The sequence below is a fragment of the Myotis myotis genome, unplaced genomic scaffold, assembly GCF_014108235.1.
Source record: "Myotis myotis isolate mMyoMyo1 unplaced genomic scaffold, mMyoMyo1.p scaffold_m19_p_12, whole genome shotgun sequence".
Lineage (NCBI taxonomy): Eukaryota > Metazoa > Chordata > Mammalia > Chiroptera > Vespertilionidae > Myotis > Myotis myotis.
In genome coordinates, this window is record NW_023416316.1 from 6,558,155 (window position 1) to 6,579,617 (window position 21,463).

The 21,463-nt window shown below is 39.0% G+C and overlaps 1 protein-coding gene across 2 annotated transcripts in view; it reads left to right on the plus strand.

The window, feature by feature from the left end:
- NR6A1 (nuclear receptor subfamily 6 group A member 1) overlaps nucleotides 1–21,463 on the plus strand; it is a 165,097-nt gene that overhangs the window by 16,970 nt on the left and 126,664 nt on the right. For both annotated transcript variants that reach the window (XM_036329692.1, XM_036329693.1), the window contains exon 2: nucleotides 18,734–18,775. In XM_036329692.1, coding sequence (XP_036185585.1) covers nucleotides 18,734–18,775 — 42 coding nt within the window. The remainder of the gene's footprint in view (nucleotides 1–18,733; nucleotides 18,776–21,463) is intronic.

Consider the following 21,463-nt stretch of genomic DNA (forward strand, 5'->3'; position numbering starts at 1 on the left):
CAGGTTGTATATTTCTGCAAGTAGAGCTCCTCTCTCTACACTGGCTCTTCCATCTGCAGCAGCAGAACTGGGGTAGAAATAAATTAAACATTCTTGGAAATGCTTCTATCCTGTCAATTTTAATTTGGCAGAAATCTTTAAAAGTTAATTAAACTGCCTCATCAATACAAATTATTATAAATATTTAAAACAAAATTTTGGTAAATTTAGAGAATTGGCTATTTGGAGATTTGACTATTTGGTGAATTGACTTGGAACTGCCTCACAGTTATGTTGGGAGAAATTAGGCAATCTATGTAAAATAAAGTGCCTATTACTACACAGTGTTTGGATTTACTAAAGTTCCTTTTTTCTAAGTACGCACTCCTCAGGGAACTTGAGAACTTCCACCCCCATCCCCTGCCAGGGTTTTCTCACCTGTGGGCTCTAGTTGGACAATAGCAGATGATGAAGTGATCAAGGATGGTTTATGGGCCACCTGGTGACTTCCCTCCCATTGTCAAATTTGCCCAAATGGAATACCTTCTTTTAGCTTGGACATCTGTTATAAAATGGCCCTGCCTTTCTGTTACCCTTTGGGGCAGGGGTCCTCAAACTATGGCCCACGGGCCACATGCAAATACAAATATTGTATTTGTTCCCGTTTTGTTTTTTTACTTCAAAATAAGATATGTGCAGTGTGCTTAGGAATTTGTTCATAGTTTTTATTTTTAAACTATAGTCCGGCCCTCCAACGGTCTGAGGGACAATGAACTGGCCCCCTGTTTAAAAAGTTTGAGGACCCCTGCTTTGGGGTCTGACTTCTTAGTGCTTTGAGATACGTTCCACTTTTCTGAAGCACTTTATTCCCAGTTACTTGTAACTAGAATTATGAGCCTCAAGAGAAGTAAACTGTAGCTTTATCAGGGTAAAAAGCAAGGCCAGGTCCCTAGAGATTCTTGGTGGGAAGTATCACAACCAGAACAAATGTTCCTGTCCCTAATACACAGGAAGCCTGGCTTCTCCACTCCTACCTCTTTGGAGGTCTCTGAAAGGGCTTTCTAGTTATTTACTTAAAAAGGGAAATGAGCAAATGGTTGTTGAGTGCTCATTGTGTGTCAGGCACTGTACTAAACTAATGTAATCGTTCCCACAACTTTTCTTTGCTATGTGGTGATATTCCCATATTACAGATGAGTTAACTGTGGCTTAGAATTGAAAATAACTTACCACTATTCCACCAAACGAGTGTTTTTCTTTTTAATTTTTTAAATGTTTTATTGATTTTTAGAGAAAGAGGAAGGGGGAGGGAGAGGGAGAGAGAGAGTATGTGAAAGAAACACTGATGTGAAAGAGAAACATTGATTGGCTGCCTCCCAGACTCACCCCTACCGGACCAGGAATTGAATCCAAAACCTGGGTATGTGCCCTGACCTGGAATCAGACCGGGGATCTTTTGGTGCACGGGACAATGCTCAACCAACTGAACCACACTGGCCAGGGCCAAACCAGTGTTTTTCAGACCTTAGTCTTTCCTTATCACCGTCATGATTTTTTGTCATTTCCTAGTATATTGTTCATTTAATATTTTAAATATTGAATAGTTAATACTTTGCAACCCAAAATTTATTTTAAAAGGAAGTTTTGTGATTATACTAAATGAAAAAGTATTTGCTGTAAATAGAAGACAACAGTAAAAATAAATTTCAAAAAATAATATTGTGTTAAATTCCAGCTAAGGTGTCTCTCTGATCAGGCGTTTTTTAGGAAGGGTGATTAACAATATTAGAGAGGTAATGGGCAAACTAGCACCAAACTGAGATTTTTCTTCTGATGTAATTAGAAGGATGATAAGAGAACTGAAAAGGTAATGACTTTGGCATGTTTGAAAATGCTTTTCTCTGTGTACTACTTAAAATCTCCTCATGGTCTTGCTTTAGGAAACACTGACAGGTAATGGTGTGCTCATTTTCCACATGAGTAAACTGAGGGGAGGAAATTTGTTCGAAGTTGAATCACTAGTTGCACAGACCATACTGTCAAGGCTCCCCTTCTCTTCCTCCCTTTTTCTTCTCTATTCCTCCTTTTTATCATTCCTTTTCCTCCCTCTCTCCCCCCTTTCCTCTTTTCTCCCCCAGCCTCTAGAACAGCGGTTCTCAACCTGTGGGTAGCCAACCTGTGGGTTGCGACGGCCCTTTCACAGGGGTCGCCTAAGACCATCGGAAAACACATATATAATTACATATTGTTTTTGTGATTAATCACTATGCTTTAATTATGTTCAGTTTGTAACAATGAAAATACATCCTGCATATCAGATATTTACATTACGATTCATAACAGTAGCAAAATTACAGTTATGAAGTAGCAATGAAAATAATTTTATGGTTGGGGGTCACCACAACATGAGGAACTGTATTAAAGTGTCGCGGCATTAGGAAGGTTGAGAACCACTGCTCTAGAAGAATTCAACTGACCTCAAGGTGGTATAGAAAAGGAGACAGTTCTTGAATTCCAGAAATTGGGTATAGAACATAAAATAATTTTGTAGGTATTTGTTTGCCTATATAAAGTATTTATTGAAATACCTTTAAAGACATTATAAACAAACAAACAAAAAAAAAGACATTATAAACCTTTCTTTGATTTCTAATTAATGTTGGAAAAGCAAGTTTGAAAAAGGGTATTGCCAGCAGTTTTTGAAACATGTTATCTCTAGTGCAATAAAAGGCAATTCCTTTGATTTTATTGTCTTTTGTAATTTTGTAATTTACATCTATATGTATAAAAGGCTAATATGCTAAGTGTTCCTCTGTCTGACCAGTTGCTATGACGTGCACTGACCACCAGGGTGTGCAGACACTCAACGCAGGAGCTGTTTTGACACACACTGGCCATTTACAAAGAAACAACACCATGGACCTGGTGCCAATAAAGCAACACCTAGCTTCCCCCAAGTGGGACACAGGCCCCGCCACCACCCTGGAGCACCAGCCCACCAAATTGCAGCCAGCGCTGCTGAGACCTCATGGCGCAAAGTGTGGCCCACAGCCCAGCCCAGCCCTGAAATGGTCGCTGTGGGCGCCAGGTAATGACATCACGTAGCAACGCCCACCTTCCTCTCCCTAGGGATTAGCCTCCTTGGAGTTTCTTCAGACCAGGAACACAACTTGCTTTACAACCAGGTGAAAACATTTTACACTTTAAGCAAATGTCTGTGAAACATTTTCCTGTGCCTCATCTCATTTGATCCTCACAGAAGTCCTAGAGTAGGTAAATAGGAGACTCAGTGGAATCCTATTTTCTTTTCATTAGCTGAAAACAGAGATTTAGAAGGTTTAGAAACTTGACCCGACTGAAAAGAAGAAAGAAATGGTAGACCTTGAAAATGACTAGGTTTTCTCACTGAGCAGAATATAGTCAAACACCACTGTAGTTAAATATTTTACCCTTTGTTCTCCCTGCATGATCTACAATAATAATATTCTTTGTGTTGATATTTACTGCTGTGTGGCTGACAATTACCTGAAAGAGAAGTTGGGGTGCTTCACTGGGCTGGAAAAAGTTGAACTATATCAGGAAGCAGGTCTAATTAAGCAAGTTTATTCTATATATATTAGTGGCCAGGTGCACGAAATTTGTGCACATTAAAAGGGGATTAGAGGAAATATTTTAATATTGTTATTTGACCTTTCTCTATAATAGAAGTGTCAGAGATGAAAGAAAATTAATAAAATGTATATGAAAATCTTCCTCCTGTCAGAGACTGGGACTTACCACGGAATCCAGAGTCAAATCCCCTCCCACCCACGTGTGCCTCAAAATCACGTGAGACCCAGACCCGGCCGGTCCCACCCTTGTCAAGCCCCACTGGGTGGGGGGGTGCAGCCTCAGGTCCCCTGGCCTGGCGCCAGGGTGGGGGGCACGGCCTGAGGTTCGCCAGCCCGGCCTGTGGTGGGGGGCACGGCCTCAGGTCCCCTGTCAAGCCCCGCTGGGTAGAGGGCCTGAAGTCCCCTGTCCAGCCCCATGTGGGGGGCGCAGCCTCAGGTCCCTGCTCATTATGGGAACTCGGCCTCCACTGTGGGTGCAGCCATCTTGTGTTACGGAAACCCCCGCCTCCGCTGTGGGCTCTGCCATCTTTGTGGCAGAGTGACAGTGAATTTGCTTATTTCCTCTTTATTAAATAGGAAGGATAAAAGGCTAAGTTGACTCGTGCATGTGCAATACATATCAAGCTTTCGCTGGAGCTAATCACGTGTGCGTTTTGATCTGTCATTGTCGATCGTAAATTTGGTTGGCACTTCTATTATAGAGAAAGGGCGAATAGTGATATTATAATATTTCTTCTAATTTCCTTTCAATGTGCACGAATCCGTGCATTGGGCCTCTAGTTTATAATAGTTATACATTTAATTAACATTTATTTTGTATTATGTTCCAATGGAGATAATAGCAGTCTAGATTATAGTTTGAATTTTTAAAATCCTATTATTTAAAAAGATTATTTACATTTAAAAAAAATACATTTCTTTATTGATTTGAGAGAGGAAGGGAGAGGGAGAGAGAAACATCAGTGGTGAGAATCATTCATTGGCTGCCTCCAGCACACGTCCCCTACTGGGGATCCAGCCAACAACCCAGGCATGTGCCCTTGACCAGAATCAAACATGGGACCCTTCAGTCCACAGGCCAACACTCTATCCACTGAGCCAAACCAGCTAGGGTGATTATTTACATTTTAATTTGATTTTTAATCTTTAAAACTTTCTGAATAAGAAAAAACATTTTCAACTGTCATTTTTCTTATTTAATTTTGTATTGTGTTGGTTGTTTCTTAAAAATACAGAGAAATTCTGTTGTTTAATAGGTTTGTTCTACTAGTTATTACACAAGAAAAAGATTCCATTCTGAATTATTTTAAATGGCATCTATACAATTCTCCGTAGAAACATTTTGCACTTGGAAAGAAATTATGAGGAATTTTCTTAGAAATCAGTTATGATAATATGCTGATGTAAAGATGAACGAGTTCTTATTCAGGGTTTTCTTTGTGAATTGATTATTGTACTTGTATACTAGGTATATCTTTGAATATTTACTGTGGATTCTTTTTCTTTTTTTAATGTATTGATGTAGAAAGAGAGGAAGGGAGAAAGGAGAAACATTGATTGGTTGTACCACTTGTTTATACACTCATTGGTTGATTCTTGTATGTTCCCTGACTGGAGATCGAACCTGAAACCTTGGCATATGGGGACGAACCTCTAACCAACTGAGCTTACTGTAGATTCCTGATAAATCATGCCATGAAATTTGTTCCTGATCAGTTTCTAATACCAAGGGGCCAGACTGGTATGGTGTGTGACATGCCAATGGATTAATTGATATTTTAATAAAATTTTTCTTAAGACTTGGCAAAAACCAAAATATATAATTCACTGCTTTATGACACTTTGAACTCAGGTTTCAACCCAGAGCTTAGCCAAAGGTAAGCTCTATCAACATGCCTTGGTTTGAAGTAAGAGGCTTCAAACCCGGAGTTTGAAATTTTATTACCAATTCATATTACCTAGACTTTTACTACTTAAATTTTAAATCACAAACAAAAACTCAATTTCTTTCTTGCTTAGAGCATTCTTTTGTGTTCTTCCTGTTAAGAAGAAAAGTTTTTGTTTCAGACTGATTTCTTAGCTGGAATTGTGATTTAGCAACTGTTCGTATTGCAAAATTAGGCTAATACTTGGTTTGTGACCATTGTCTTCCTCTGAAAATTTTGTAATTAAGGATTTGCCTTTTCTTTTTCTTAAAGTGAAATTTATTGTGTACTGACTGTGTGCTATTGTATGCAGCAGGAACATTATTACTGTCACATTGCAGGTGGGAGAACTGAGTGATTTGGCTCAGTAAATGGGAGAGATGGGATTCAAATCCAGGCTTCTCTGGATTCTCGGGCTCACACTCTTGGAATCTCAGCACGAGCTTCTGGTAGAGGAGGATCCTAAGTTCATTTGTACTTCAGAGTGTAGCATTTAGAAGACATTGCTTTAATGGCAGATGCAAAAATTAAAACCAAACTTCAGAATAACATCATCTCCATTTTTAGGCATGGAGACAGGTATGCTTTTTGAAAATTGCTTGTAACATTTTTTTTTTCTTAACTGGTCATGATATTTTTAAAAAAAGATACTTTATGGCCCATCCGGCGTGGCCTAGTGGTTGAGCCTTGACCTATGAACCAGGAGGTCATGGTTTGATTCCTGGTCAGGGCACATATCTGGGCTGCGGGCTTGATGCCAGTTTGGGGCATGCAGGAGGCAGCCGATCAGTTATACTCTCTCATTGATGTTTCTATCTCTCTCTCTCCCTCTCCCTTCCTCTCTGAAAAACACACACACACATGCACAAAAAACAAAACAAAAAATTAAAAAAGATACTTTGTGTGTTCCTAAGGGAAAGAACAAAACCCAAAAGCCAGTTTGTGCTGTTGGAGACGATGTTGTGGGGTGTAGGACAGAATCTTACCAATCGGGGCAGTGTTGGCTCTGGGCATGTGACACAGAAGCTGATTCTTTTTTGTGGAATGGGAAGAAATTTTAATATTTAGTGTCTTTTAGGAAGTAAAGCAAAATACTATTAGGCTACTTAAATACTATTTGGAACAAAATTAAAAGTGAATAACTTTAACTAAAAACATGAAAAGCATAATATGGCAGGGACTGTAAGTAACCAATTTCCAGGTCAACTTGCATTTAATCAGCCTTGTTTACCTTACAAGTGTGCTCTTCTCATTTAACATTGTCAGCTAATATTTGCTTCTGAAAATTACAGTCTCTTTGACTTATTTAGGAATGTGAGGCATATTCAGACAGAATTGGTAAAGTCAGATCAGAATAGCTGTATGCCAAATAATGGTTTCTTACTTTGGAAGACTGATAACTCTCCGTATTTCACTTAATTGTGAGATGTAGGGAAGTAAGAATGCTACCCTATTATTATTTTTGTGCTCATGTTAATCTTAAGAACTTTACTCTGATAGAATTTATAACAGGTATTAAAAACTATAAGGAAGCATGTATTATACAAATAGATTATAAGTTTTAGTGGGGCAGGGTAAACTAGTATCTGTAGCTATTAAACATGCCCTGATCATTTATTTTATTGGTCCAGTGATCTGAGATATGAATAGTTGACCCAGAGGTCAATTTTCACATGAATGCTGTAGCTTCATCAAGAAGCCAACTCTGATTAATAGCACTGAGTGATGACTTAATAAAAGGTCCTATTCCCTGTGCTTATGCAGAGTGGAATAGCTTCTCTAGAGCGGCTACAAAGTGGTCTACATTTTTCAATCAAGAATTCTGTTTCCTAAGTAAACTTATACTTGTGGTTTGGAGGGTGAAGATCAGAATGACATCACCAACTATGATAATAATGGCTAACCCTTAGTGAACATTTACTGTGTGCCAGGTACTCTCTTGAGTGCTTTAAATTTTTAAAATTTCATTTAATCCTCTCAACAGTCCTGTGATGTGTATGTACGATTTGTTATTCCCATTTTTGGATTAGGAAAATGCCAAAGCCTTTAGGACCATGATTAGTATTTAAGGCACAGAGAGATGCTGCAGATGCTCCCTTTACACAGTTTTTCCCTTCTGTAAAATGAGTGTTAGGGTGGAATGGAAAGAGATTAGGGGTGCTCTGAAAGGTTTCTTCTAGTTAAAAAAAAATCTAAGAATCTTAAGGGTTCCTTAAGTACTAATATTATGATTTGTACCTCTAGGACACACAATTGTCAACTTTTGATAAAGTCATAGACTTTCCAGCTGAAAAGAATTCTAAGAAAATTGTCCAGACTTTCTCCTTTTACTGAAGAGGAAATGGAGCACAGTAGCTCATATAGAGTATTACACAAATGGCTTATTAGTATAGTGGTCCCTTAATATCCATGGGGGATTAGTTCCAGGATCCCCTTTGGATACCAAAATCTGTGGCTGTTCAACTTTCTTGTATGAAATGGCATAGTATTTGCACTTGCAGAAATGGAGGTTTGACTATAGTAGAGCAAAGCTATGTTCGGCGACTTGCCACCCTAGTATATTAATTAATTGATGTCTCAATATTAGAAAATTGCTTTATCATCAAAGTTGTCATAGACATTTTTATCTCTGTATAATGAGTTAAAATTTGGAAATAGGATTTTACATATTACTCTTTTCAAGTTTCAGGAGATGTCAGGGAAATAAAGATTGCAAAAAGTAGCTTTTCAAATATTGAATTTGTTTACTTCTGCATGTCATGCTAACGTATTGAAGATGAGCTAACAGGAGGACGTTTGTAAATGGACTCATCTAAGATGTGGTATTTGTAGACTCTGAGGCCCTATTGTTGGGAGAGTGTCAGGGTTACCTTCAGATTCTCATCTATCTGGCTGTTGCAAAGCATGTGTTGTGCAAAGGTGGGACTTCATTAGCCAAACTGCTCTAAATAGGAGTTACCTTGTTTTGAGTTTTATGTTTTTTTCTGTGTAATAGAATACAATACCATATGTAATGGTAGCTACTTTCAGTAAGATTTATGTAAAATGTCAAACCAATGCCTGGCATATAGTTAGGATTTTATAAATGGCAGCTGATAGATTATTTTATACATTTTCTTGTATGTGTGCATTTTGAAATTTCTTTAACCTCCAGGCTGAATGAAGAATTATGAACAACCCCTTTTGTTACTCCAGAGAACCAGAAATTGTAAATGAAAAGTGTCAGAGGCATCAGTACATGCAGTTTTCTGAGAAATGCCTCTACTCTATTTCCATAGAAACACTAATGACCTCTGACTCATCAAACCTAACTGCCTTCCTAAACAGTTTTCACCTTCTGATTCTGTAGTCACAGCCTTGAAGCTATGTACTGTTTTTGTTTTTTAAAAATGTCTTAAAATTGAAATATATTATAATCTTGGATTGGCTTTTCTGCCTTCAGTCTGGTTTCAAGGCTGAAGCCTGAAAAACTGTATGAAAGGTGATATAGGTTGATCAGATGAAAGTTATTAATGTTTCCATAGAAATGTAGACACATCTTGTAAGTGGCATTTAAGCTGAGCAAATATATGGCACAATAGGTTATATAATTGAGAATCCTTGGCTTCCCCCCCTTCACTCCTTTTATTTGCCCCTAAAATTTTATGTCAAGAAAATAACATTAGGAAAAGGGCATTATTTTTGTTGCACTTTTAAAAATGTGACCTTAACATTTGTAGATGGGGAAAGGGAAATATGACTTGAAGCTCTGCCAGCCAGCTTTTGCTGTATGGACTTGTGATTCTATCTTCCTGCATTGAAAAGCATTTTCTGTTATTCCTGAGATATGGTTTGTCATGTTGCCTGTGAGAAGAAAAAGCTAATGGCCCATGTGGCACCCCATTCACTGGATAGAAAGGAAAGAGGCAGATGTGAATTTAATGCTCAGCCAATGGAAGAAAAAGTATTTCTGTGTCTGGTTGGGTCTAGGACAACTTGCAGGCTGTAAACCTGGCTGTAAGGCAGGCCATGGTCTGGCTAGTTCAGGGGTGGGCAAACTTTTTGACTCGAGGGCCACAATGGGTTCTTAAACTGGACCGGAGGGCCGGAACAAAAGCATGGATGGAGTGTTTGTGTGAACTAATATAAATTCAAAGTAAACATCATTACATAAAAGGGTACAGTCTTTTTTTTTTTTTAGTTTTATTCATTTCAAACAGGCCGGATCTGGCCTGTGGGGCCGTAGTTTGCCCACGGCTGGGCTAGTTAATGTTTGTTACTCAAAAAAACAAAAACAAAGGAACAAAACCCACAACAAAAACAACCGCCTCTCCCCCATTCCTTCTCAAGCCTCTATCCAAGCCATTCATTGTACCAAAAGGAGCCTGGAAGATGGAGTTGGAGGAGGGCCTTGAAAATGGGAAGAGTTCCTAGAATTTAAGGAGCTGTGGATGGTTTGTCATATGTATGTTGGCTACCCCCACAAAGCTCTTTTTTGTCTCTCTTTTTTAGTTCCCTGTGCTTTTAGTTTACTGGTTGAAATTTGGAGCCTCTATATTGAAGTAGTCAGAGTTGGACTGGTATTGACAAACTTCCTAGGTGTATACATTTATTTTCTTTCCTCAGTGACTGTTGCCTATAGAAAAAAGCCCTAATCTCCCCTGAATGGCAGTTAAAACCCTTTATGATATGGTGCTAGCTAGGGTTCCTGTCAAATCAAATTGCCAGGTGACATTATGTTTCCTCTCTCTGTTTATGCCTTTTACATGTGGCTTTCTCAAATAGGCCTATTTGTCTGGTGAATGCTTATTCCTTCCATATGCCCCTGACCCCATGGTTGCTGCTTCTGCTCGCTCACTGATAGCGATATACTGACCTAACTGTATCATCTCATTGAATCCTCACAACAATCTACAGATGAGGAAATTGGCTCAGAGAGGTGAAGACACTTTCTAAGCTAACACACATGTAGTAAGAGATGGTGTCAGGACTCAAACCTATTCTCATATCAAAATTTATGCTCTTACTACTCTGCATTGCATTCCAGTTGCATCTTGTCCATCTGTCTCTATCTGTCCATCATTCACTCTCTACAGTTAATTTTTTAAAAAGGTTATTATTTATTTCACTATCTTTACTTTATTTGGCTTACATCTGTTTTAATTTTAATAATATATGTAATATAAATTTTACCTTTTTAATCATTTTAAGTGTACAGTTCAGTGGCATTAAATATATTCATATTGTACTTTATAGTTAATTTTTGTCTGTTCATTCTCTGATAGTAGGGTCAGTCTTGTATCTTCCATGCCCAGGGCCTGCTACAGTGTGGGCAGGTACCTAACATTTGAAGGAATAAGTGATTGTATTTGAAAACTGATGGAAATATTTTTCTGATAACAACTGATACACTTATAAATTGGATAATAAGTAACACTAACATATGCATTTCCATAGTTCATTTTCTTTAAAGTTGCAACAGAGTCCAAAAGGTGACATAACAAATTTAGCAGAATGGAAGACTTCTTTCTAGTTTTACCTTGTCCTTTGTAATAGCCCCTGGCCTTATGTGGCTACCTTAATTAATTAAAATTAAATAAAGTTAAAAATTCAGCGTCTCACCCTGGCTAGTGTGGCTCAGTTGGTTGTGCATCGTTTTGTGTACTGAAAAGTCACAGATTGGATTCTTGCCCGGGTTTTGGGCTTGATCTCCCCCATAGGGGGCGTGCAGGAGGCAGCTGATTAATGTTTTGCTCTCATATCGATGTTTCTATCTCTCTCCCTCTCCCTTCCTCTCTCACCAAAAATCAGTAAAAATACTTTTTACAGAATTCAGTTCCTCAGACACAGTATGCACATTCCAAGTGCTCAGTACCCACATGTGGCCAGAGGCCTACCATATTGGACAAAGAACATTTCCACTGTAGGAATTTCTATTGGATATCACTCTTTCTAGACTTTAAAGGCAGAGAATAGTGAACTGTTATTTTCTCTTAGAACTGATACTTTTGCAAGAAATTCATAGTGGTGTAGTACTATTGCTTTCTGGAGAAAGAAGTAATTTCTCAACATTTACTGAGCAATTTTTCCTGGGATCCTGGGACATGTTTCAGCCCTGGGACTGTAGATATAGATAAGGCTGAGACCAGATCTGACTGAAAGAAGGATACAGAATTTCTTTGGGGACCTATTATAATTAGGGGAGACAAAGCAAATGGGAAACTGATACAAATGACCAGAGCTGGTTGGTCCAGAAAGAACCAGTGAATGACTGTTGTATATCAGTACAAATCCTGGGTAAAGATTTTTAGCTTTTTGTTGGGGATTATGGAAAACAACTCTCTCTAGAATCTGAATTCACAATCAGTGGCCCTGATCATGATCAGTGTTATGGGAAGCACAGGGAACTGTGGGAGCATAGTGTAGGGATGCCTAATTAACCAGAGCAGTTTCAAAATCCTTTTAGAACCTTGACTTCGTTCTGGAACCTCTGCTTCATTTTATATCTCACATTTAAAATTACAGTATATAAAACTTGAATTATTGTTGACTGGGTGAAATAATATTATACCTCATATCTAATTACTAGTAAAACATTTTAATTTCAAATTTGCAGGTCTGTTTTACTTTTCTTGGATTTTAAAACCAGTTTTTTTTTCCTCTTCTTTTTCAAAAGTTCCTGAAAATCCAGTAGCTTCAGTTATTGTATCTGTAGTGCCTAACTTGGACTTGATTGTGTGTGGGGAGAGAGGGGGAAGGGTTAGAAACTTGACCTGAGTCCTGACATCAGAATGGTGAATGAGAGTTGGCTCAGGTGGAAAAAATAGTATGTGCAAATGAATGGAGGCTAAAGAAGATGTTGAATTCAGGGAGCTAATTGTACGGGCATACCTCGGAAATATTGCTGGTTTGGTTCCAGAGCACCACAATAAAGCGAGCATCACAATAAAACGAGTCATAATCTTTTTGCTGGTCTGTGTGTGGGGTCTTGCCTTCAATTTCTAAAAAAGGCAACCTTTCTGAAGCTCAATAAAGCAAAGTGCAATAAAACAACATATGCCTATTGTTCGGTATGGATGGAGTATACTACTACACTGTAGGGTGGGGTAGGATGAGAAGCAAGAGATAAAGTTGGAGTGGCAGATCATGAAGGATATTTGTGTGTATAATTTCTGTTTGGTGGAAAGATATGATTTTTTATTACAGTTGTAGAATTTTACCTTTTAAGGGCCTCACCTTAATTTTGCCTGTGGGCTGCTAAGGCTTCAAAATAGACTGAGTGGTTGTGGATCCCTGACCAGGATCCAGGTCTTTATTAAACCATGCTACCTTTCTACTGTCAAATTAATTTAAAACATTCCTAGAATAACATTTAACTATTTTTGTAAAAGACACATTGTAGATTACAATTAGCTAGTGTTTCAGGCTTGAATTTGTTTACTGGCATTACCCATAAAATTTGTTCACATTTATAAAAAAAAAAAAAAAAGGGTACTCAAATTTTAAAATTATTTTGTGTAAATACATACTTTTATAGTAAAATAGTAAATAAAGAAAAAGATAAGTAACTTTTTAACCTGTCACTGTATTCACAGATTGAGGAGTCGCTGATATTTTTCTTTTTGCCAAATGCTTATTGGAGAAAAGCTTGTCAACTGGATCTTTCTTTGATTTAAAGAAATTTCCTAGACTTATCGATCACTTTCCACAAAGTAGATGATTTTTGTATAGTCTCCAAATGCATATTGAACAAGATGGTTATTTTTGCCCGATTTCAGGAACTAGGCATAAAGTAGTTAATTAAACAAAGATAGTGGAAAATCTGGGATTTGAATCCAACTCTAACTCAGACCAATGTCCTTTTCACCAGGCATCTGTCTTCTAAGTTAAAATGTGGTAAGTGAATATAAACTTTGCACTAGATTTTAGATGACTTATGAGCATGCTGACTTGTTGATACATCTGTTTCTTTTTTATCCCATTTTAAAGTAATTTAAGTCACCAGCTAAGACCCTGGATTTTTCAGAATATTTCCTAATCTGTTTAATGTGTTGTAATCTGTAAGGCAGATGGTTTTGTGAGTATATTTGTGTATTTATGTGGCTTAGGAGTCTGCTTTTTACTGAACAACTCTGATAGCCTTTGTGTTGAATTGAATTGAACACACATTGGGGTTACTTCTAGCAGTGATTTGCATTCTTCTAGTTAGGAATCATTTTGCTAGCTAGATCTGTTTCCTGAGAATCTGGGTGAGATCCTGAGGATGGTCACCAGATCTAGCCGTTCCATGGACTTTATCATCAGGAGGTGGGATTAGCATTGTTCTCCATATCTTCTCAGGCCTCATGCTCTAATGGTGATCTGTAAAACCAGAGACAACATTATTAGCCAGTGGTCTCAGGGCTGGTGGGCGGATTTTAGACATACTTACTGAATTCCGTAATCAGTGCTCTTTGTGACTATGAAAGGAATTTGTTTTAAGGCAAATATAAAGAGTCCTCCTTTCCTCAGGAGGTAGCATACACCTGGGATCATGGCATCAAGTAATTTATAGTCTCAACATATAAAAAGGATTCAAGAATCACAGCATGGTCTTGACTGGGTAGTACAGCTGGTTAGAGTGTCATCCCGATATGCCCAGGTTGCAGGTTCCATCCCTTGTCAGGGCACATAAAAGAAGCAACCAATGAATGCATAAATTAGTGGAACAACAAATTAAAGTATCTCTCTCTCTCTTTCTCTCTCTCTCTCACACACACACACACACACACATACACACACTCTCACTGATACACTCTCAGGTAAATAAATAAAATTATAGTATATACTAAAGTGACATTAGTGATGTTTCATCCCAGGTCTTTGAAGGTGACATCATGAATAGTTACCCTCCTATAATATGCTCTTTGCTACCACAGACACAGCACTGGATTGGATTATCCCTAGGGATTAGTTAGTAATAGCTCACATATGTTGAGCTCTGACTTTGTCAAATACTGTGCAAAGCCTTTACATTCACTATCTCATTTGACAGACCTGTAAGGTAGATGCTCTTGTTAATCCCTATTTATTAAGGTTAGGATCCATCCTTCTTGGGTCATATGGACTGAAAGTGTTAAAGGGATAAGTCTCCAAAGAAAAATCAGGATGCCATTAACAGAAGAAGGGGGGCATGGTTGCTAGGCAGATAAAAGCAATAGATGGCCAGCCAGTTTAACTATTTTTAGGATTTTCTTTTTTTTTAGTCACCCTCTCTTTGTATTTTATCTAGTTACTCTGAGTTCAGAATGTTGTTTGTTTTCAAAAAAATGCATTGGGCCCAGCCGGTGTGCCTCAGTGGTGGGGCGTCGAACTGTGAACCAGGAGGTCACAGTTCGATTCCTGGTCGGGCAACATGCCCAGGTTGTGGGCTCCATCCCCAGTGGGGGGGCATGCAGGAGGCAATCAATCAATGATTCTCTCTTATCATTGATGTTTCTATCTCTCCCTCTCCCTTCATCTCTGAAATAAATAAAAAAAATATTTTAAAAAATGCACTGGGGCCGAAACCGGTTTGGCTCAGTGGATAGAGCGTCGGCCTGCGGACTGAAGGGTTCCGGGTTCGAATCCGGTCAAGGGCATGTACCTGGGTTGCGGGCACATCCCCAGTAGATGTTCAAGAGGCAGCTGATCGATGTTTCTCTCTCATCGATGTTTCTAACTATCTCTCTCCCTTCCTCTCTGTAAAAGCTCAATAAAATATATTTAAAAAAAAAAATGCACTGGGCTTTGTTCTTCCTTGATACTCTAGTAGAGTCCTTTCATTTAATGTCCAGAATCTGAGGTCCAGAATAGGGCATGACTTGCTTGAAGTCAAATAACTAAGCTAAAAATGATTTGGACTAGAATTAGGAGAGGTCTAATTTTATCATTATACTACTCTGCCTTCTAGTCCTTTTGTCCTATTTTTGAGTCAGTTTATATTAAATCAGTGTTTATTCTCAGTTTTACTTCTGGCAGGATGTTTAATATTGAACCTATGTGGAATGATGAGTTATTTCCTCATTACGTGGCATCTCTCCACAGCTTTCTTGATTCCCAGTGTCTTTATGTAGAAAGGCTTTAAAGTTGCTCTGAGGTGAGCCTTTTCATCATCTCAGTCACTTTTAGCAGCTTCTAAACTCTGGTGTTTCAGATCAGATTTTCTCATTTATAGCTTCCACACACTTTTAGGGCTAGACTTTCTGATTCTGTGACTGTCTTCCCCAGACTGATCTAGAGGCAGGCTTGTGTTTTCTATTTAGTTCGTCTGCATTTGAGCATCTTCCATAATGTATTGGCAACTGTTCTAGGCATAGAAGAAGCTTCGCAGGTGGATATGGCATGGTCCCTACCCTTGAAGAGCTCATTTTCTAGTAGAAGAGGCAGATATTAATTTGTTCCTTTATCTTTTGATGAATATAGGAGGGACCTCTCCTTTTTTCTATCTTTCACAGTGGTGGGCGTTGAGCTGGGTCTTGAAGGATGAATAGTTCACCAAGTGGAGGAGGAGGAAGAAGCACAGGAAGGCAGGAAGGGATATAGCGTGTTTGGTAAATGGTGTGCTCAAAATGTTCAGGATTGCAAAGGACTTTCAAAGTTGTGATGTTTAAACACTTTACCTGCTAGTTGAATCCCTCTTCTTAACTTGACTCCCATTTGCTGGACTAGCTTCTGGTTGCCCAGCTGTGATGATAGAAAATGCTCTCATAAAAAAAAAAAAAAAAGAAAGAAAATGCTCTCATATTCCTCTAGTCTTAGTTTTGCTCCATAATTTTTGAATTTACCATTGAGATGCTACAGTTGATGTTTATTGAACAGTTACTTTGTGCTAGACTTGTGAGAGGTAATGAAGATATAGCTGTCAGCAAGACATGCCAGCTCCCTTCCCCTGCGGAACATTCTAATAGTGGAGCCAGTCAGACATTGAACAAGCTATTAATTCCTTGTTAACGAGTACACAGAGTATTATAGAAAATTGTAATGGGGTTTTGACTTTTTGAGACAAGGGTAAGGGAGACAAAAGAAAAAAGGCTTTTCTAAGAAATATGTGAACTGATGATGATTAGAAAGCAAACTGGAGAAAGTAGGCAGTCAATATAGGAGAATTGACTAAAAAAAGAATTTTAACAACTATATATAGAATACTTACTATGTGTTTGCCATTCACTGTGCTTGATTTTTCTTTTCAGTGTGATAGTACACACCAATCAGACAGATGTAGCTCAGGCCTTTTGGGCTTGAAATCCGCTTTGAGAGGTACTTCTTCTAACCTGAATACCACACTTAATAATAAAAAACTGCTTCCATTTATGTGTATGAGTAAAATTCTTAAGCATTTGTAAACATTTTAAGTAAAATTATTCTGTTTGATATCTGTTGTAAGTTCATATTTTGTATATTTTGCTTTCTTTTGGATAATAATTGATAATGCTAAGTAGAACATGACAGATATTAAATTAATTGTAATTTTCCCATGAATTTTTATTCCAACTTACATTCTTACTCATAATTATTTGTGCTGTTTATTGAGTTCCTACTGTGTGCCAAGGACTGTGCTAATGAAGCACTTTATATCAATACTAGAGGCCTGGTGCACGAATTCGTGCATGGATGGGGCCCCATCAGGCCAGGCCGGTGGGGGTTAGGGGCTGCGGGCGGTTGGCCGGCTAGCCCTGCCCCCAATCGGGGTGTTGGGGGCTGATTGGGGGCTGGATTGGTGCTGGGGGAGGTCTGATCGGGGCCCAGATCAGACTGGCTGTCTGTTGCAGTACTGGTCGGTCGTTCTGGTCATTCTGCCTTTCCAGTCACTGGGCTTTTATATATATATATATATATATATATATTAGAGGCCCGGTGCACAAAAATTTGTGCACTCGGGGGTAGGAGGGGTCCCTCAGCCCGGCCTGTGCCCTCTCGCAGTCTGGGACCCCTCGGGGGTGATCACTTGCTGGCTTAGGCCTGCTCCCCGGGGGATTAGGCCTAAGCTGGCAGTCAGACATCCCTCTGGCAGCCTGGCAGCCCTCGGGGGATGCCCACTTGCCAGTGGGGAGCAGACCTAATCTGCAGTCGGACATCCTTAGCGCTGCTGAGGAGGCAGGAGAGGCTCCCACTACCACCACTGTACTGGCAGCCATCAGCCTGGCTTGTGGCTGAGCAGAGCTCCCCGCTGTGAGAGCACACTGACCACCAGAGGGCAGCTCCTGCATTGAGCGTCTGCCCCCTGGTGGTCAGTGTGTGTCATAGTGACCATTCATTCCCAGTCTTTCTGCTGTTAGGGTCAGTTTGCATATTACCCTTTTACTATATAGGATAGAGGCCTGGTGCACGGGTGGGAGCTGGCTGGTTTGCCCTGAAGGGTGATCCAGATCAGGGTGGGGGTCCCGCTTGGGTGCCTGGCCAGCCTGGATGACAGGCTGATGGCTGTTTGCAGCTGGTCACACCCACTTCAGGGTGGGGGTCCTCACTGGGGTGCCTGGCCAGTCTGGGTAAGGGGCTGAGCACCGTTTTCAGGCTGGCGGGCGACTGAAGCTCCCAGCCTCTTTTTTTTTTCTTTCTGGGATTTATTTACCTTCTATAGCTGTCACTGGAGCTGAGAGCTGGCTCCAGCTCTGAGGCTGTGGCTGGCTGAAAGCAGGTATCTGGGTTTGTTTAGCTTCTATAATTAAAACTCTGTTGCCATCACTGGCGCTCTAAGCTCTGAGCCTGCTGGCTGCGGAAAGCAGGTTTCTGGGTTTGTTTAGCTTCTATAATTGCAACATTGTTACATCTGGAGCTCAGAGCTGGGCTGCGGCAGGAGGGGAACCTTGGCTTCCTCCGTCATTGGAGCAAGCACGCCTCATGTTCGCTTCAGCTGCCTGGCTGTTGGCCGCCATCTTGGTTGGCAGTTAATTTGCATATCTTGCTGATTAGCCAATGGGAAAGGTAGCGAAGTTACAGTTAATTACCATGTTTTTCTATTAGATAGGATATAGATTTCACTTAATCCTCATTCTGGTAAGTGCTGTTACTATCCATTTTTTTTATATAAAGGTAATGAAATGGAAGTTCAGAGAGCAGTATATATATTAGCTAAAGTTACAGAACTAAGATTTAAATTCAAATTTGACTTCTGAGTCTGGATTTTAAAAAATACTATATGATATTTGCATTTTTATATTTGGTGTCACATTGGAGTAATTCACAAATCACAATCTTTTTTTCCTATTGTTTTCTCTTTAGGTTTTTGTCAGGATGACTTGGCAGAGCTCGACCCAGGCACTAGTAAGTTCTGAATGTTCCCCAGTGTTTGTGACTAAAAAAGGATGTGTATGTGTACTTTTAAATGTATAATAAAATCTGAGTCAATAAAGGTCATGGATAGTCCTTTATTGACTCAGATTTTATTTTCACTTTAATTTATAATTATGGGGAGGGCATTGTATCTTTTCTAGTTATGCTTTCTTTTTCTTTTCCTGATAGTATTCAGTGGCCAGGATTGAGCCCATTCATAGAACATTGGTTTGCTTAAAATTTCTATTTAATTCTAATTTACTTTCCCTGTCCATCCATCTTCCTATGAAACCAGTAACAACAAATATTGTACTTTTCATTTATGTACACATACAACCATATGCCTTCAACCATTTTTCTAAAGTATTGACTAGTTTTGACATAATTTCTTTTAGAGAAGGATTATGTTTGGTTTAGATATTTAAAATTGGTAACTTTTATACCAGAGTTTAATTTCTGAAGGACCGTCATCTACATTCTTAAAGGGATGATATGAGAGTAATTATTTCAAGGTCTAATTAAATGATGCTTTTCAGGACTATGTAAGTCTTTTTTTCCTTCTTCTTCTTCTTCTTTTAAATAGTTTATTGACTTTTAGAAAGAGGAAGGGAGAGAGAGAGAGAGAGAAACATGGATGTGAGAACACAACATTGATTGACTGCCTCTTACATGCTCCCTACCAGGGATCCAGCCCAAAACTTGGGCATGTGCCCTTGACCAGGAATTGAACCAGCAACCTCTTGGTGCATGGGATGATACTCAGCCAATTGAGCCACACTGGCCAGAGCAGGACTATCTAAATCTCGATCATAGATAATCATTTGTGTTTCCAGTGCTCACAAAATGTGGCATTTACCCAGCCAGCGTGGCTCAGTTGGTTGAGCATCAACCTATGAACTAGGAGGTTACGGTTCAATTTCCAGTCAGAGCACATTCCTGGGTTGTGGGCTCGATCCCCAGTGTGGGGTATGCAGGAGGCAGGTGATCAATGGTTCTCTCTCATCATTGATTTTCTATCTCTCTCTTCCTCTCCCTTCCTCTCTGAAATTAATCAAAATATATATATTTTAAAATGTGGCATTCATCATTCTCGGATATTGTTATAACTATTAGAAATAGGATGTGGGAATATCCAGTGTATATAGACCTTATTTTGCTATAATGCCAAAAATCTGATGATAATTTAGATTGAGAATCCATGAGATGATCTGGAATTATTTTTCTAGTTCTGTTACATTTTAGGGTCATGGGGCTGGCTATTTGTCACCAATCTGCTGTTGGGGTAAGTGGTGAAGTTTGCCTTCTCACCATCCTGGCTAACTAATGTCATTTCTCTGACGTTGTGGACTTTCTCACATACAACGCCCCCCCCCCCCCCCCCCACACACACACACCTTAATAGTATAAACATTTATGTTTGTTTAGCTAATACTTATAATTGCAAGACAAAATAAATTCCACAAAGCTTATCAAACACGATGGAAATGGATTTGGTTTTCTAGAAGCTGGAAAGTTCGGAATCAGTTTTGTACGTAGTATAGGCTTAGTTTACCCTGCTCTGCCAACTGAATTTCCAGTACTGTCAGTGAACATGCTAATTTCTCTTTGTCCTCTTATGAATAGCCTTCATTTGGGAGGAGGAAAGGTAAATTCTTGAGTTATGCTTCTTTCTTTCTTTTTTAAAAAAAATATATTTTATTGATTTTTTACAGAGAGGAAGGGAGAGGGATAGAGAATTAGAAACATCGATGAGAGAGAAACATGAGAGAGAAACATCGATCAGCTGCCTCCTGCACACCTCCCACTGGGGATGTGCCCGCAACCAAGGTACATGCCCTTGACCGGAATCAAACCTGGGGACCCCCCCAGTCCACAGGCTGACGCTCTATCCACTGAGCCAAACCGGCCAGGGCTATGCTTCTTTCTTAAAATCATTTTTGAAAACTAGAAAGGATGTTAAGATGCCCTGTAATATTTCATACAGAACTATACATATACATAAAATATGCCAGATAATTGAGAACTCAGATATTGAGTGTTCTCTCTGCTCCAGGCCCCTTTCTGTGCTCCAGGGATACACAAGGCTACGTCCTGCCTTCATGTATTAACTATGTATTGGAAAATCTTTTCTTATCTGGAATTATTTGAAAAAACACTTTTAAAACTCTAATTTAGCACATAGTACCTAAACTTATTCTCCTTTTCTGCACTTAATAGCAATTGAAAACAAATCATGCCCATCTTCTAGGAAAGGCTCTTGTTATTTTCATAAGATTATTGTTGGATGATTCTTCTTTCTGGGCCAACTAATTCTAACTCATTTAACATTTCTGCATAGGCTTTCTAGCTAGATATGTGACTTATAGAATTCTCCATCCCATGAGAATAAAGAAATATTTAATCATCTATAATAATAAAAGCATAATATGCTAATTAGACCAGACAACCAAATGGCCTTCTGGATGACCTTCTGGACGAAGCTGGGGCATGAATTTTGTGCATTGGGCCTCTAGTTTTATATATCAGTACAGAATGGAAGTCGCCTAAAAAGATCGCTTTTCTTTTAAAAGTTGTACTTAGGTTATGTGCTTAATATTCTCAATAACGCTCATATTATTTTTATGACGTTAGTAGTGTTTTGTTCTTTCTCTTGGAAGAAATACATGAAAATCTGATATT